The 18,228-nt window shown below is 43.5% G+C and overlaps 1 protein-coding gene across 5 annotated transcripts in view; it reads left to right on the top strand.

Moving 5' to 3' along the window:
* The first annotated feature begins 3,229 nt into the window (after positions 1-3,229).
* C13H3orf20 (chromosome 13 C3orf20 homolog) overlaps positions 3,230-18,228 on the top strand; it is a 127,277-nt gene continuing 112,278 nt past the window's right edge. For 2 of the 5 annotated variants that reach the window (XR_014823856.1, XM_084989526.1), the window contains exons 1-5: positions 3,261-3,390; positions 11,555-11,608; positions 11,845-12,508; positions 13,220-13,357; positions 17,612-17,731. Coding sequence is in view for 4 of the 5 variants with exons in the window: in XM_084989526.1 (XP_084845652.1) it covers positions 12,034-12,508; positions 13,220-13,357; positions 17,612-17,731 (733 nt within the window). In the remaining variant the exon portion in view is untranslated. Of the gene's footprint in view, positions 3,391-11,554; positions 11,609-11,844; positions 12,509-13,219; positions 13,358-17,611; positions 17,732-18,228 lie in introns of all 5 variants that reach the window. The other 3 variants (XM_084989525.1, XM_084989527.1, XM_084989524.1) reach the window with 3 other exon arrangements.

Below are 18,228 nucleotides of genomic sequence, written 5' to 3'. Positions count from 1 at the left end.
TCGGAAGCTGGTGAATTAAGCCATGACATTTGAAATGATAAGGAAGACCAGGGAGGAGAACTTCACAATTTTGAAAGGTAGACGTTAAAGTCACTTGTTTTTGTTGTCACCCCTTCCTGAGTGGCGATTATCATAGCCATGCATAGTGTGCGTTAAGTAAGTGTATATTGAGTGAGTGAGGCACACTCAATATAGGGAGACTGCGGGGCCTGATCAGAGTGCAAGATGCTCCTTAGCCACCAGGGTTGGTTTTTCAGCTCCCCCTGCCTTGCTGGTTTTCCCAGTCTAGGCCCTTATCTCTCTCAGGAACTGAGTCACCTCAGAAGCCTGTTTGGGATGGACTTGGGCTAGGGTTGAGGGCCAGCTAGGTCGCTTCATCTTAATTAACAATGGGTGGGTAAGCAGGGTTCCAGAAGAACTTCCTCGGCCTGGGTACCATCGCTGTCCTCTACCTGATACACTTCAGTGTCCTCTTCACAGCTGCAGACAAGCAGTGGGCCACAGGGCTCCTACGGCCACCTCCCAGGCCAGTAAGTCCTCTAAGAAGGTGCTCGAGCAGGTCCTCCAAGTGCACAAAGGAGCCCAAGGCCTCCATTCCCACAATTCCCACAACACGGTGGTGTTGATGTGTGCACCCCTGTTTTCATTACAGATTTTAAGCTGGAGTGCAGAAATGGTTCAGTGACTGTCTAAATGGCAGACTGTTTAAGCACATGTGTACTCCAGACTTGTGCTTCTCCAGTGCCCTCTGCTCTTTTGCCTCAGTATCAAGCAGTAGTAAACAAAAATCCCAAATTCTTGCAAACTTAATCCCAAAGTTCACATTAAAGACAAAGTTACCAGACCTATTAGTGATCCTTCTGTCAGCCTAATCAGACAAATACCTCTTTGTACAAATCTACAAGAAAACCAACTGACTCAGCTGCTTTTTTTGCAGAAATTGACAAGTTGATCCTAAAATTCATATGGAATCTCAAGGGACCCAGAATATCCAAATTTTTGAAAAAGAGCAGAGTTGGAAGACTTCTTTCCTGATTCCAGGACTTTCTACAAAGCTACAGGGATCAAAAAAAATGTGGTACTCAACAGAGTGGAAAGTCCAGAGCTAAACCCATACATCTATAGTCAATTGATTTTTGACAGTGATGCCAAGAGCATACTGTGGGGCAGGAATAGTCTTCAGCAGATGGTTCTGGGACAGCCGACTATCCACATGCAAAATGATGGACTTGGACCTGTACTTCATGGCACTTAAGAAAACCACCTCAAAATGAACCAGAGACCTAAGTGTAAAACCATAAAACCAACAGAAACAGCTTGTAGGACAAAAGGAGAGGAGACATTGGAATACTAAAAGGAGAAAATAGAATTATTAGATATCCTAGAACCATAAGGAAAAAAATAGGAAAAAAAAAAAAAAGGAAGAAGGAAAATAATAGAAAAAATATGAGAAGGATGGGAAGGGGGTATATTTATAAGGTAGAGCAGAAGGACTGGAGCTGCAGGTTGTGGAGGATCAATGGGAAGGCTAGTCAGGCAACAATAAACCCATGAGTATGGGAGGCAGTGGTCTTGGAAGGGGCCACCAGATAACCTTTTGTTCTTGCCCAGGGCACCCACAGTGGACAGCAGAGCAGTTGTGCTCATTGGCTCATGGTCACTGTCAACTAATAACTGTAAGTCAGATTTTCTCTAGGATTTCAAAGACTTTATAAGCCTCTTTCTAGTCCCTCCTCTCCCCTTTTTTGGCCAGGTTTGTGGCCTCCCAGCAATTAGAAGTTCCTGAGCTAGGGCTCAAACATGTGCCACAGCAGCAACCCAAGCTGCTGCAGTGACAATGCTGGATCCTTAACCTGGTGCACCACAAGGGAACTCCTCTAATCCCCTTTTAATAACACGTTTTGTTGACTGTATTGTAAGCCCAGTTGTTACATCCTCTTCCATTTCAGATTCAGAGTTCTTCAGTGTTAACATAGTTAATTTTTTTTTTTAATGTTTCTCATAAGACCTGTCTTTTATGAGTGTGTCCAGCAGGTGGCACTAGAGTCTTAGACTGCAGACCCAAGCTCCAGAATAGCTCTCCCCAGAAAGGGAATGTAAGCTCTGTGTCATTTTCAATCTTCTGGGAACAGCATTTAAAAAGTGAAGTTAATTTTGTGGTATACAGTCATCCCTGGGTATCTGCAGGGGTTACCAAGATCCACTGATGCTCAAGTGCCATAGTCAGTGCTTAGTATCTGCAGTTCTGCATCCATAGGTTCAGCCAACCGTGGATCCTATAGTATTGCAGTATTTTTTGAAAAAAATTCACGTACAAGTGGACCTGTGCAGTTCAAACCCTTGTTGTTCAAGGGTCCACTGTACTTTATTTAATCTAGTATATCTAAAATGTTTCAGCACTGAACCAATATATACAAAATATTGGTGGGATATTTTACATTTCTTTTCACTCCCAGTCTTCAAATCTACTAGGTATCCACTTAAGACATATCTTAATTCTGATGCTATATTTTCATAAGGAATACCTGATCTATAGGTATATTTCTTAAGACAGACATTTGAAAAAATAAGTTCATATACCTAAGTAGTTCTAAATATACATAAAACACTTAAAAAGTTTACCAGTAACTGAACTTATCAAGTTTAAACTTAGTAAAATTAAAATGTAGTTCCTTAGTCATACTAACTACATTTTAGATACTTAAAAGACATGTGTCTAGTGCTGCTCAATGCACAGCACAGCTCTGAATGACCTGTCTGTACACACTTTGTGGTCTGGCCATACATAGCTCTCCTGTTAGTAAATAAAGGATGGGCAACAGATCTGCTGCCGTGCGTTAAGCATTCGTGATCTTTCTATGGCTGTTTAACTAGGGATCCAAAGTGTTCACATCTCCGGTCATAAAGCATGAGCACACTTCATTTACAGTGTTGTTGACCTAAGTGAAATGTTTCAGATAGAAGTTGCCTTGAATTATTTGTTTTTGTTGTAATCTTTTCTCCAGGCCTTTGTGTGTTGCGATACAGTTTGTTTGAATTGGCTAAATAAATCATTTTGTATGCTTGCAAAATTCCCAAAGGAGAAACTTTAAATCCATATACATGAGATTCTTGCTATGTTTAGCCATGCATTTGCCAAAGACTTGTGTGAGATAATTTATTTCCTCTTAAAGCCATAGTGCAGCCTGTGGGATGGCTGGCAGCTAACCTTGTTGTGACATACAGATGAGGCAGTAGAATTTAGAATTTGGAATGGAGGTGAGTACTGGTCTTTACAGTTAATATAGCATAGAGTGGCCATACCATATGTGTTTAATTTCTTTTCAGCCAGTAAATTGAACTAAGTCAGTTATATGTTAGGCAGTTCTTGTAAAAAACTATATGGCTAAGGTAAGTGATGATACTGGAAAAGAATTTGTTGGCTTGCTGAAAACCATGAGAGAAGGTGAAACTACCTTGGTCCTCACACCTGCCAGTGGCTGGCTGGTTGCTGGTGAAGCATTTGCTAATGTGGGCCTGGACACTTTATGTGTATGTGGAGGGGCAGGGTGGAGTTGGGAGACTGGTGGGTTGCTGTAGAGCATTGTCTAGCAAGATGGGACAGGCAGAACAGTCAAATGAAGCAGGGGTTTTAGTGAAAACCTATCAACCAGGCCTACTGTGTTTTCTTGGTCTTCTGCTACCGTGTTTTTCATTAAATCCCAGTTGTTTACGTAATGGTGCCTAGTAACTGTACTTCTGTCCAGTGACGGGAATGGTCTCAAATATTTTCCACCCTCCATTTAAACAGGATCTTTCCCCACTACATTTCTAACTGCCGCATTCTCTCTAACCCTGTGAGCTTACCTGCTAGGTGGCAACTTTGCCTGGTTGCAAGCCTTTTCCTGGGGTGCATTGTGTTCTGTGTCTGTTTGGTCATTATCAGTAAGTAAGCTTCCCTGAGCTTGAACTCTGGTATAGCTCTTGACCCTTCACTCCCCACACCGTTTCTCTCTACACAGATAGTCCTGGTTATTCAGAGTTGATAATGAAAACCAGGAAACAATGCACCCTGCTCCCAGCCCAGGTCTCCCAGGTCACAAGGCTGTCCAAGAACATGCTGCTACTGTCTTTGGAGGGACCCTTGTTTATTGTCTTCTTCCTGAAAATGTCATCTTTACCTTAAAAAGGGAAGTCTTTGTATCTCTGTTTCCAGTTACGATCAGCATAGGTGTTTATGGGGTGTGTAATCCCATAGACCTACCATTTGTGGGGTTATATTTATTTATTTGGTCTTTTTTAGGCCCACACCTGAGGCATATGGAGGTTCCCAGACTAGGGGTCCAGTTGGAGCTGTAGCCGCTGGCCTATGCCACAGCCACAGCAGTGAGGGATCTGAGCCGCTTCTGTGATCTACACCACAGCTCACGGTAATGCCAGATCCTTAACCCACTGAGCAAGGCCAAGGATTGAACCTGTGTCATCATGAATTCTAGTCAGATTTGTTCCCGCTGAGCCACGATGGGAACTCCAGTTTTTTGTTTTTTGTTTTTGTTTTTGTTTTTAATTTAACATTTCTAAAACAACCAAGTTTTTTTTTCCTTTTTTTGCCGCCTTTTAGTTCAAATTAATGTACATCATTGTTAAACTCTTCCTCAGTTGAAATAATGGTTGCCTGCATTATTTCACTATTGGAAATGAAGTGACTGGAAGCATCTTTTTCTTTGGTTTAACCATCTTTATCCAAGTACCTTCACTTCCCTCCTTTTTTTTTTTTTTTTTGGTCTTTTTGCCTTTTCTTGGGCCGCTCCTGCGGCATATGGAGGGTCCCAGGCTAGGGGTCGAATCGGAGCTGTAGCCACCAGCCTATGCCAGAGCCACAGCAACGTGGGATCCGAGCCGCGTCTGCAACCTACACCACAGCTCACGGCAACGCCAGATCGTCAACCCACTGAACAAGGGCAGGGATCGAACCCACAACCTCATGGTCCCCAGTCGGATTTGTTAACCACTGCACCACAATGGGAACTCCCCCTCCTCTTAAAACTGTTCCTTTCAGCATTACTTTCAGAAATGAAATCCCCGGGTCCAAGAGTTGATCTTTTTTTATTATTATTTATTTATTTATTTATTTTTGTCCTTTTAGGCCACATCCACTGCCTATGAAGGTCCCCATGCTAGGGGTTGAATCACAGTTGCAGCTGCTGGCCTACACCAGAGCCACAGCAACTCAGGATCTAGGCCACATTTGTGACCTATGCCACAATCACAGCAACGCCAGATCCTTAACCCACTGAGCGAGCAGGGATCAAACCCATGTCCTTGTGGATACTAATCAGGTTTGTTACCACTGAGCCACAACAGGCACTCCTGAGTTGATCATTTTTATGTCTCTTAACCAGTCTTGCGAGGAGACCCATCTTAAGGGCCCTTGATGCCACAGTATACCCCCTGGTAGAGAATGCAAGTAGTTGGCAAGTGAATTCCACTTGAGGACACATGGTGACTTTGAGGTTCCAGTTTCCTGGTCTGGCTATAAGCTTGATCACACAGCCCTCACTGCTAACTCAGATCTGCTTCACTCCATAGTTCAGTCCTTTCTTCCTCTCATCTGCCAAGAGAAGTCAAGCATCTGTTCAGAACATTTTCTGTATATTGAATGAAGAGGACAGCATCTACTGATTTTCTTAATTCCATCTCCATCTCTTTGGTGCATGGCCTCTTCTCTTGCCTGGCCTAGCCCAATGCTGTGCTTGCTCACTGATGGCAGTCATAATGGTACATCAGGCCTGCTTACTGTCTTTATCAAAAGCATTCTAGTTAAAACCAGAGAGAGCCAGAAACTAGAGAGGATCGAAAAGACAGCCAAGACCAGGTAACTTGAGGGAGCTAAGTTTCATTTTGTTTTTACAACTTCTACCTAAAGGTTTATTTTTGTATCAGTGCCAGTAATGAGAAGGAAGGATGCCCTTTTCTCTTATTTCAAGTCTATGCCTGAATTTCCCCCTCAGCTTCCTTCTTGGTTGAGTGCCCCTGGTGTTCCCAAAACCTGTTCAGAACTTTCCCATTCGTCATCCTTGTTCTGCTTGTGCCCCACTGTGTAACCCTGGGAGTTTGCTAGGTCTGTGCCTCCTTAAGGACTCTTCCCGGTGGGCCTGGAGTTGGACATTGCTTTTTTTACTATTGGCAAAAATCAGGGTGCTTTGGGTACAGCTTCCTCCTTAACTCATCTACTATATCTCACTCCTTCCCACTGTACTGCTGGCCTTGGGCGGAGCACCCTAAAATAAAGCTGCCACCTCTGCTTGGAATCTTGGTTTCCCATTGTCTGTAAGATGAAGTCCAGGTTCAGCATTTTACACGAGCTCCGCTCAGCAGGCTACTCCCCACCCTTCCCATGTACACCCCCCCCACCCCACCCTCACCAATGACCTGTGGCATTCCCCTGGTTACTTGCAGTACTGCACACGTGCCAGGCTATTCAGAGGCTTCGGCTGAGCAAGTCCTGTTCCCCTCACCTGGATTGCTCTTCCTGTCCTTGTTCACTAGTCAGCTTCTATTTCCGCATCAATTTCAGTCATTTCTGTCATACAGCCTTCTTCAACCACTTCAGATCATTGTCTTTTTCCACTTAACATTCATTGAGCACTTAACTCTTCTAGGCGTTGTGCCAACCATTAACATGTCTGACCTCACTTAATCCTCACAGTCCTAGGGGGCAGGGACTAGTGTCCACAAGTGCCAGGCTCAAGGTCATGTGGCCTGAGCTCTTGGCCGCCCAGTGATGCTGCCTCTCTGGACTTCCCTTCTGCCTGGCAGAGAGCACTCTGACTTGTCATGGTAGCTTGTACCTCCCCTTATCTCTGTCTTGCTCCTAGCCTAGGACAGAGGAGACAGGCAGTGAAATGTTGAATGAAGATGCTGGAATAGAAGCAGTCATTTTTCATTATCCTTTATAAACTTCTCCCTTGATCTTTTCATTTCTTTCTAGGAATCATTAATTGAAATTTGGTTTATAGCCACCTGCATGTCTCTTAGGCTATCTGTCAGACCTTGATGCCACAAATATTTTTCACTTTCTGGCACATGGCAGCTTACCTGGTGTCTTACTTAGTGTCATGGAGATGGTAAGAAGGGGAGAAGACAGAGTGCCTGCCCTCCATTTACAGAGATGAGACCACATGGGACACAACTGGCAATTAAAGACAATACATTTGAGTACGTGTATTAAAGATATGATTACATAACAAATGCAAGTTCTTCGGCATGGCATGCAAGACCCTTCACCATCTGATTCTAGACTACTTTTCCAACTGTTACTCTCCTGTAGAGTCCCGAGACCCCAACCATATGGGTTTTACTCTTCTCTGAACCTGCCAGACTTTAAATGTCTCTGTCCCTTTGTCTACACTGTTCCTTTTGCTAAGAATGCTTTCTCCATCCTACCTGCTTAACCGCTTCTTGCTTATTTATGACAGCCGTCTGTGCAGCTTCCTTTAGACTTGTGTTTGAGTTTTCACGACCTTTGTACATTTTTCTACAGTGTGAGCTATATCAGCTGTTTTTTTTTTTTTGTTTTGTTTTGTTTTTTGTCTTTTGTCTTTTTGTTGTTGTTGTTGTTGTTGCTATTTCTTGGGCCGCTCCCGCAGCACATGGAGGTTCCCAGGCTAGGGGTTGAATCGGAGCCGTAGCCACCGGCCTACACCAGAGCCACAGCAACACGGGATCCGAGCCGCGTCTGCAATCTACACCACAGCTCACGGCAACGCCGGATCGTCAACCCACTGAGCAAGGGCAGGGACCGAACCCGCAACCTCATGGCTCCTAGTCGGATTCGCTAACCACTGTGCCACGACAGGAACTCCCTATATCAGCTATTTTATAAGTCAATTTTGTAAGTCTCTTCTGCCTGTTGCATGTTGAGCTACTTGAAGGCAAGGCCCATGTCTCAGTGATGGAAAAATGAATGACAGTGGAATTGGATGTATTAAAGGGAGGAAGTGATGCTGGTTGTCAGGAATCACATTTGTCTGCAGGAATAGAGAGCCGAATAAAGGGGCTTAAAGAGATTAGGGTTTCATTCTGCTATATGAAACAAGGTTGGAGATAGGTGGTTAAGTGCTGATATGAGGGTGCCATGATGTTAGCAGAAGTCTGGGCTCTGTTGCTCTTCTTGGCCACCTGTAATGTCTTCCAGCTGGAAGGTACCCTCGTTGCTCCAGATTGGCTGTCAAAGGTACAGCCATCTCACCCATTCCAGACAAGAAGAAAGAGAAGGGCAATGCGTAAAGAAAATGTGTTCTCTTCATGAAGACAGAATCCTTTAAAAGATGTCCAGGGTCTTACCCATCAGCTCCATCTGTGTCTCATAGGCCAGAATGAAGTCATATGGTCTCTCTAGTTGAATTTTGAAGAGATAACTATATGGGAATAAATAGAAGTTGCTTGTGCATTTAATTTAAAATGACATTTCTTTACAAAAAATAAAACAGCTTTTTAGGAACTTCCTGTCGTGGCTCAGTGGGTTAAGGACCTGATGTTTTCTCTTTGAGGATGTGGGTTTGATCCCTGGCCTGACTCAGTGGGTTAAGGATCTGGCATTGCCACAAGCTGTGGTGTAGGCTGCAGGTGTGGCTCAGATCTGGCATTGCTGTGCCTGTGGTGTAGGCTGCTGCTATGGTTCCAATTCAACCCCTAGCCCTGAACTTCCATATGCGAAAGCATGGCCATAGAAAGAAAGAGACAAAGAAACTCCCTGCCCCTTGGCATGTAAAAGTTCCCAAGCCAGGGGTTGAACCAGCACCACAGCAGTGACCTGAACTGGATCCTTAACCTGCTGCACCACAAGGGAACTCCCTAATAAACCAGGGTTGACCTGAAAAGACTTTTCTCCAGAGAAGATATCAAGTGCCCAATAATCACATGAAAAGATGCTCAACATCACATGACATTAGGGAAATGTAAATCAAAACCACAAGGCAATACCACTTCACACCCTCTAAGATGGCACTAGAATCGAAAAGACATAATAAAAAGTGTTGACATGAAGGACATGGAGAAATTTAAACCCTCGTACATTGCTGGTTTTGTAAATAACTATAAAATGGTGCAGCCACTTTGGAAACCAGTTTTGTAGTTGCTGAAATTGTTAAACATTGAGTTACCATATGATCCAGCAATTCCGTTCTTGGCTATACCCCCCCACCCAAATGAAAACATCTCTCTGCACAAAACCTTGCACCTTAATGTTCACAGCAGCACTGTTTGTAATAGCCAAGAAGTGGGAACAAGTGATATCCATCAAATATTGAATGGATCAACAAATCGTGGTCTCTCCATATAATGAGATACGTGAATGAAGTGCTGACATGGATTGTGATGTGGATGAACTTCAAAAACATGATCTTGGAGTTCCCGTCGTGGCGGCAGTGGAAATGAATCTGACTAGGAACCATGACGTTGCAGGTTCGATCCCTGGCCTTGCTCAGTGGGTTAAGGATCTGGTGTTGCTGTGAGCTGTGGTGTAGGTCACAGATGTGGCTTGGATCTGGCGTTCCTATGGCTGTGGTATAGGCCGGAGGCAACAGCTCCAGTTAGACCCCTAACCTGGGAACCTCCATATGCCGAGGGTGTGGCCCTCAAAAGACAAAACAAAAAACAAAAAACATGATTTTGAAGCCGGAAACAAAGACCACATAGTATGGTTCCACTTAAACGAAATATCCAGGGGAGGCAAATCTGGAGAGACAGGGCAGGTTAATGGTTGCCGGGAAGGAGGAGGAGTGAGTTTCTTTTTGGAGTGATTAAGCTGTTCTAAAATTAGATAGTGGTGATGGTTGCACAACTGTGAATGTACTGAAAACCACTGTACACTTTTAAAAAGGGGAATTATATCAATAATGCTGTTTTGAAAACCAGCTTCTATCTATTTGTAAGGCATATCTTCAAAATTAACCTTGAAAGAGATCAGTGGGGGATGGAGTGCTGTTCCTCAAACCAATTAACATTTCACAGATTGTATTTTGTCTTTTCTTCATTTGAGTCCTGGCTTTAAACCATGCATGGTCAGGGTCAGATCCCTCTGGCTGGTTGCCCAGATGACCGAGATTCTAAGTAGCTTCCTTGTTCTGTAGACTTATATCAAAAAAGAGCCTATTTTTCCGAGTCTCCAAAGCTGAAGAATAGAGACATCGGGGTCAACAAATGGATGTAGAAAGCCACTTTCCCTATAAACCAGTGGGGTGTCAGAAGGGCTTGTTCTATGGGACTCTTGTTCCTGGGAGATTTTTTTGCTAATAGATGGACAGGCAGCTCAAAGGCCGTGGGGAAGTCATGTTGCGTTTAGAAAGGCCTCTGTGTCAGGGGTCTGCAGGCAGGCAGTTCCTGACTAAGAATTCTGTCTCTGTAAGCCTCTGATTATTTATGAATGAATCTGAGAGGTAATAGCATTTTCACACCATGGTTTACTCTGTAAACACTGAGGATATGCACCAGAAGTGAGATTCTGGAATGGCAAACTTGGGATGGCTTCAGAGGTCACTGCTTGATGAGTGAAAGAATGAAGACTGTCTGGCCAGAGAATAGGACTGAGGACGTGGTGGGGAGTGGGTGTTAGCATGGAAGATAGTTGTCAGAAGGCACTGGCCAGCAGCCCTCCTCTGCCCTGAAGGCCGATATCACTAGTGTGCTGCTTGGGTCCATTTAAATCAGACAATGGACATCTGGCCCATCTGTGGAAATGCTGGCAAAGGTGATGGGGGACCTTACCCCACTCTGCTTTCAGCTTCATTTAGAGCAATCTTTCCTTTGTGTTCTGGATTCTTGAATGACCTTTACAGTGGCTCGTACTCTCACAAAGCCCCTCAGAAATTGTCACTTGTATATAGCATAAGATCAAGAAGTGCCTTTACATTTTTGTCATCATAGCTTATATTGATATATTACCAAAAAATGTCCTTATGGGGGTCCATTTTGATCAGATGGATGAAACTTTCAGATCTGATTATAGAACCCTGGAAGTCTATTTATGTTTTTTTTTCCTAGCTGTTTTTGTGCTCATCAGATTGTTCTTCACACTGGTCTGTATAGGTATAAATTAAGAAGATAAAAATAAAATATGACTTAGAAGTACATCAGGATAAAAACTACTGTAGCATCTAATAGTGTCTGCTCATATCACTGCCACGTATATCCCCTTGATGAATACTCAGAGCCCTCAAGAAATTCTATTAAAGTGGGAAAATATTTATTCTAATTAATCAATTTTGAGGTACACATTTCCCCCATTTTAACCACCCTGAAATGTTTATAGGTCCTACAGTTAATGGCATCTTGCACTGATTTTTTTTCTTTTTATAACTTGGTGCATCTTACAATAAACTGTATCAAGTTCTAGATTTGATGGGATGCAGTAAATGATATTAGTTATTGAATTAAGAAAGTTCATCCTCCTCATTCTTTCCTCTCTGCCCCAAGATGTACCTGTTGAATCCAGGTCATCCTTACACAGCAACTAGGAGCTTCCATATTATCTTCCTCCAGGGAGAACCAATGAAACATCTTTTTGTTTCTGCAGGTTTTTATTGAGAGAGAAGCAGATCTTCTAGCCTTGGATCCCTGACTACAAAAGGTGAGGTGGCGCCTGTTCCCTTCCTCATCCTTTCCCTTCCTGCAGCTTGGAGTCCCTCTAGTGGTACCTAGTTACTCTGATTGTCCCTGGAACCATTTCAGGGACCTGCTCATCCTCAGGCTTCTCCTAGAGCGATTTGCTAACATCGCCACTGACACGTTTCTGGGAAGGTTGGGGCGGGATGTCCCTTTGCTCTCCTGTGCGGAGAGTGACCAATTATTTCTCTGTCCTTGCAGATAGGATGCACTGTCTCAATGACCTGTAAGGGTCATCTCAGCATTTCCATCCCGTCTGTCCCCAAGGTTTCACGTTAGGGAGGAACTTGGGCCCTTGTTTGGCTCTCAGGGTGCTGTGCCCCGTACAGCTGAAGGTGCTTCTTGTCCGAGATGGACAGTATTACCTAGCGTTATGCTAGCCTGAGGAACATGAATGACATGAAGAGTAACCAAGAGCTGTACCAGCAGTACACTGCCAAGGCCCCCAAGCTGCTGGCCCGCATCTCCAGGCTGCTCCTTGTTTGCCGGAATGCAGGCATTTCTGTACCCAAGGGCATCAGAAACATCTTTGAGTTCTCTTGGGAAGAGCTGATCGCTGACCCCCTGATCCCTACCCCATCTGACATCCTGGGCCTGGAGATCAGCATTGGAGCCCCGCCCGAGGTGCTCATGGAACCTGCCCCTGTGCCGGCCCCCATCCAAAAGAAGCCACCCCGGCCAGCACCCCTGCTGCCGATGATGTCCGCCTCTACTGGGCCAGCCAAGTTCCCTATGCACCCTCCCCAACATGGCTACCAGGAGCTCTCCAGCCAGGAGACCCTGCAGAGGTTCCAGCGGCAGTCTATTCACCTGCTGACTGAGCTCCTCGCCCTGAAGATGAAGGCCATGTTGGAGTCCATATCTGGTAAGTCTACCAAGGCTGGCTTACCAGCTTCTTACTCATTTTCCCTGGGCCCTGAAGCATCTGGCGTGGGAATGCATGTGTGTGTCCACTACACCCACTCCAGACAAGTGTTGAGGATGTTCTGTGACAAGGTGGCAGCCAAACGTATGCTTTGCAAATGGACTCCTTCCTGCAACCATCCCTCTCTGTTCTCCACTTGGTCCTCACATTGCACCAGCTTTGCCAAGCCCAGATTGAGAAGTTGGCCATGGAGAATGGTATGAAGTCAGAGGCATTGAAGGGTGGAGTTTGTGGAAATGATGCAGGGGCAGAGAGAGCAGCACCAAGGAGGAGGGCCTGTTGGTGGGTAGCATGACAGAGCCAAGCAGCTAGAACCAGGAAGAGTCAAATCTGGGTCTGTCTATAACAAGAGTGTCATCCAAGATCAGGGACATAAGCTGCATCAGCAATGGAGACTTCTGGATGCTGCCTTATTTTAAAAACCAACAGCATCAATCCCCAAGCCTATGGGTAGGAAGAGAGGAGGGTAAAGTGCCACTGACAGATTCTGGGAGCTCAAGGCCTTTTCCCTAGGAACCCCCTCCCACTTGCTCACCCTGGGGATAAGGCTTCACTCCCCCATGTTTCCCTGGCCATGTATGGAAGTCCTTTTCTAGAAGCAGTAGCCCATGCCAGAGGAAAATTAGTTGCCTTTGATGATTCCTTTTATAGGTGTCAACCCCCTGGACATTACAAGGCGCTTTGTAGAGGCCAGCCAGCTCCTGCACCTCAGCGCCAAGGAGATGGCTTTTGACTGCCTGATTGGCACCGTCAGGAAAAGTGGCTGTGGTGGTGGACAGATGGGGAAAGGTGCGTACTACAGTCTGTTTAGACGATGGAACATAATGAGAAGTGGAGATGAATCAAGCACTAAAGCATATAGATAACATAGATAAACTCAAAAAAAAATGTCAAGCAAAAAAAAGTTATAGTAGGACACATTTGGTATAATATAACAATAGCTTGCTTATGGTAGGTACATGATAGAGAGTATAAGTACTAAAGCTGAAAGGGAATAATAGAGAGCTAGAGGAAGTGATCTTTGCAGAGGCGGGAGGATAACATCCTGGAATCTGAAAGACACAGTGGTTCAGTTGTATCTGTACTGCTGAATCTCTTAAGTCTGGTACATACACAGGTATTCATTTTGAATGCCTAAAAGTCCTCACTGTGAGGAGGTTTCATAGGGAAGCATAAAAAATATATATCCCCTAACCGTTTGTCCTCACCTATAGTATCCATCCCATTTTGCATCTCTCCCTGTCCTCTGAATGAATGGCAGACTTCCCTTGACACTCAGAGGTTGAACATCTAATAATATACATATATATGTGTATTTATACAGTACAAATAAATTACATGGTGAAATTGCAAAGCTCGGGGAAAATGTGGGATTTCATGAAGTTAGTGAAAGTAATGTTGGAAGCTGCTGGGTGCCCACGCAGAGCCACTGGTGAACAACAGGGAGTAGTAGAACAAGTTAACTACGAAGAACGGAAGAGTCGTCTAGGGTGACAACTCCATGGACAAAGGATGATTTGGTAATCGAAGGGTTAAAAATAAAAATGGCCGATATTTTTGCAAAAGGCAAGTATGAATGGACTCATGTTTTATTGCTGTCATACAACCACTTAGGAAAAAAGGAAATCACACTACCCGAAACAAATCAAGCCATTTTTATTTCTTATAAGAATTACAAAACACATAAACCAAAAAAAGAGTTCCCTGGTGGATAAGGATTTGATGTTTTTACAGCTGTGGTTTGGGTTCAGTCCCTGGCCTGAGAACTTTCACATGTTGCAGGCTCAGCCAAATAAATAAATAAATAAATAAATAAATAAATAAAAATTAGCATGTGCTTACAAAATCAGTGAAATTTTGTTAAATACAAGATAGAGAAGGTTATTTTGATAAACATTGGTTTCCTTTTCCAAGATTAATACCAGTCAAGTATCCCCCCACTGTTTACTGTGAAATAGGGGTCTCTGTTTTAAGGGAATGTACTCTGCCTGTTTTGTCCAGGGTAAGCTGTGCCCTGATAACATGGGTCCTCTATTGTCCTCTAACTATGCGGGGAGTTATCAGCAGGCATGGAGTTTTGCATCCTGCACTGCCTGTAGGGCTTGGAGCTCCACCTCCTTGAGAGATAGCTGCCAAATGGTCTGTTGTGTGGGCAGGCCAGACCATGGGAGGGGTCCTGGTAGCCCTGGTCCAACTGCCTACCCTCAGGCTTGCACGTGGTGCTCTCCTACCTCAATGTTATGTTCCCTTACCCTGGAAAGGTGTTAAGCATTTTGCAGAATCAACAGGCTTTCACCTGTGATGCAGTGGCTTTCCATAGCCTTCGTGGGTTGTTAACCTAGTGGATAAGAAATTGCAGAGAGCCTATCCAATTTGCTGGTTCTGCTGCATCAGCAGAGCACAGAGCAAGCCTCTCCTCCATCACACACACACACCCCAGTAAATCTCTCTTACTTATTGGCATATCTGTTCCTGATGCTTCTCTCTTTAAATGAGCCTAGACTTTGAAAAGAAAATCTCAGTCATAAAGTATAAATGAAAGAGTGATCCATTTCTTTCAGAAATGCATCCATCCTAGAAGGACTTGAATTAGATAGCTCTCCCAGGGCTTTAAAAAGAAGGTTCAAATTCTTGTTGATCTGTTTTGCATGAATTTTGCTCTTCTGAATCAAGTAACTGCTGAGATAGACCCAAACAATAACTGAGTCTGGAATAGTTTCCTTGAAAGCTGTAACCAGAATATACCCTTTGCTAAGGTAGTGTTTCCTTAGTAATAAGAGTACTTCTTGCCGTTTCTCCTTTTCAGTACCTACTAGTCCTGGCTTGTCAGGAAATAAAGGGAAGAGAGATTACTCCTTAATTTTTAGTTGATGGCAATATCATTAAACAAAGCAACAAAAGAAGAAAGCAGATAATCTTGCCATCTTTATATAATAACTTTTTCACTTTTTCAGTTCCCTTTGTGACCCCTTCAACCCCCTCTTTCTCTCTCTGTCTATATATTTTCTAAGAATACTGCAAATTTTCTGTTCCTTTTTCCCTTATTGAACAGTGTTTTCCAACGTAGCTATATACATTTAATAACTACCATTTTGAATGGGTGTAGACTCCTTCTCATGCTCATGTTCCATACTTAACCAAATGGTTAGGTTTCTAGGGTTTTTGTTAACAGTATAATGTGCATTGGAATAGGCAACTTTATGCACATTGTCTCTTGCCACTCTTGCATTGGTTATTAAGATTAATCTCCTAGGAGAGGGATTATTTGACAGAGTGTCTCAGTTCTTGCTAAATATTGCTTTCTCGATGAATGTTCTCTGTACCAGCAGGGTTGACTGGTTTTATTCCATCTTTCCCAGCCTTGGCTATTATTAATTCTTTTCTTTTGGTCTTAACTTCAGCCTTTGGAGCACTAGGGAATCTGGTTGTGCGTTTGCATCATCCAGTGTGCAGTCTGTGGGTATAGTTTTTGTCCACTTATGAGATCAGATTTGCCATTTTCTTTATGAATTTGAATAGGCAATGATAAATTGCTTAACATTTCATAACAACTTCATGCCCAACCAGTGAAATGACCATATTTGGGGGAAGAATAAGCACATGATTTGATGAAGTTTATGGAAGAGTGATCAAGTTTTTCCATGAATGAAGGGGTGCTGAATTTTCTTTTAAAAAATTTTTAGTGTAATTTTTAAATTGAAGTATAGTTGATTTACATTGTCTCAGGTGTACAGCAAAGTGATTCAAATATGTATATATTCTTTTTCAGCTTCTTTTCCAGTATAGGTTATTACAAGATATTGAGTATAGTTCCCTATGCTACCCAGTAGGTCTTTGTTGTTTATCTATTTTATATGTATAGCAATGAGTAAGTGTTAATCCCAGATAACTAATTTATCCCTTCACTCTGCCTTTCCCCTTTGGTAACCATAAGTTTATTTTCTATGTCTGAGAGCCTGTTTCTTTTTTATGAATAAGTTAATTTATTTATTTATTTAAACCATTTCTTAAAAATGAGGCTGTTTTGTTATAAAACCCACAACAGTTGTGAACATTTAACACTGTAAAAAGGTATATACAGGGACTGTGAGTTCTCTGAGGAATATCCTAATAAACTCTAAGTTCATTTATATCACTGTAAAATTTTTAATTCTTTTTTTTTTTTTGGTCTTTTTAGGGCTGCACCCACGGCATATGGAGGTTCCCAGGCTAGGGGTCCAGTCGAAGCTGTAGCCGCTGGTTTACACCACAGTCACAGCAACGCCAGATCCGAGCTCTGTTTGCGACCTACACCACAGTTCACGACAATGCTGGATCCTTGACCCACTGAACGAGGCCAGGAATAGAACCCACAACCCATGGTTCCTAGTCGGACTTGTTTCCACTGTGCCATGATGGTAACCCCAAAATTTTTAATTTTTAAGTGGTCAGATAAGACAGTGTGATTCTGCAAGAGACTGATCTGTTGTTGAAGAACCTTCTGATTTCTCTGGTTTGATTAAGGGGGAACAAATTACTCTTAAGTTTTCTTCTAGCTGGCCCAGTGTTTATTTTCTTGATCAAGAGCATCAGTTATATCTGCATTTACCCTTAGGATAATGACACCTTTTGTGCCTGCTTTCTCCTCTCTGCTCTGGGGTCATTTCATTTTTGAGAGATACTGGGGTGGGGAAGGACCTTGTAGAGGGGAACTTTAAAGATTTCCCTTAATTACTCTGAGGCTTCTCCAGCATTAAAAAGTCTTTTTCAGAGTTCCTTTGTGGCTTGGTGGGTTAAAGATCCAAGGTTGTCACTGTGGTGTCTTAGGTCGCTGCTTTGGTGTGGGTTCAGTCCCTGACCCTGGAACTTCTGAATGCTGCGTGCATGGCCAGAAAAAAAAAAAAAGGAAAGGTCTTTTCCCCCAGAATCTGGTGATTTTATAAGCAATAGAGCGCTTTAGAATATCTGGTCTACCTTATGACTAGAACAAAAAGTCTGTCATTATCATTTTGGTTAAAAAGTAAATTAAAATTTAAAGCAGAATTCCCCTTTGTTCCATTCCAGAGTCCTCCACGAACATCTCAGCCGTGGGAGTGAACTCACCCTACCAGCTTGTCTACGAGTCTTCTACTGGTTGTCTGAGCTTTTCCCTCTCAAGCAGGAGGGAAATCAAGAAAAAAACAGGTAACAGTGATTCCCAGCAAGACCTTTTGTCCTATCTTTGGTGGTGGAGGTGGGGTGGGGAGGGGTATAGATCTTCTACACAAGTTGATGAGATGGTTTGCTTTGGTTTTCTGATAGGAAGGATCTGTAGTTGCCCTGGCTGGAGCCCCAGCAGGTACTGACACATTCTTCCCCATAAGATGACATATCTCAGCCTAGTCACTCTACCATAGTCTCATCATTTGAATGTTTAACACCTCCATTTCTGTTACAGTGGTTCCCCTCACCTGGGGAAACATCCCTACCAAACCCACATCTTTCACCTTCTATGATGTTATCCTACACTCACCCCTCTGCTCCGAGAGGGACCTGTGTTATCCATACTCACCCAGCAAATGGGGGGAACCAGTAACTGAACAGAGGTTTTTGGATACCACAACTAACCATGTATCCCCAACTGGATCAGTTTCTGTGGGCAGAAAAAAGAGAGATAGACTGCAGTCCTCTTCCATTGCAGA

This window comes from Sus scrofa, chromosome 13 (genome assembly GCF_054392235.1).
Source record: "Sus scrofa isolate SSC_HxYL_T2T_F1_AM1 chromosome 13, Sscrofa_HxYL_maternal_Yorkshire_Landrace_v2.0, whole genome shotgun sequence".
NCBI classification, from domain to species: domain Eukaryota; kingdom Metazoa; phylum Chordata; class Mammalia; order Artiodactyla; family Suidae; genus Sus; species Sus scrofa.
Note: the sequence above shows the minus strand (reverse complement) of the source record. Positions and strands in the feature narration are given on the sequence as shown.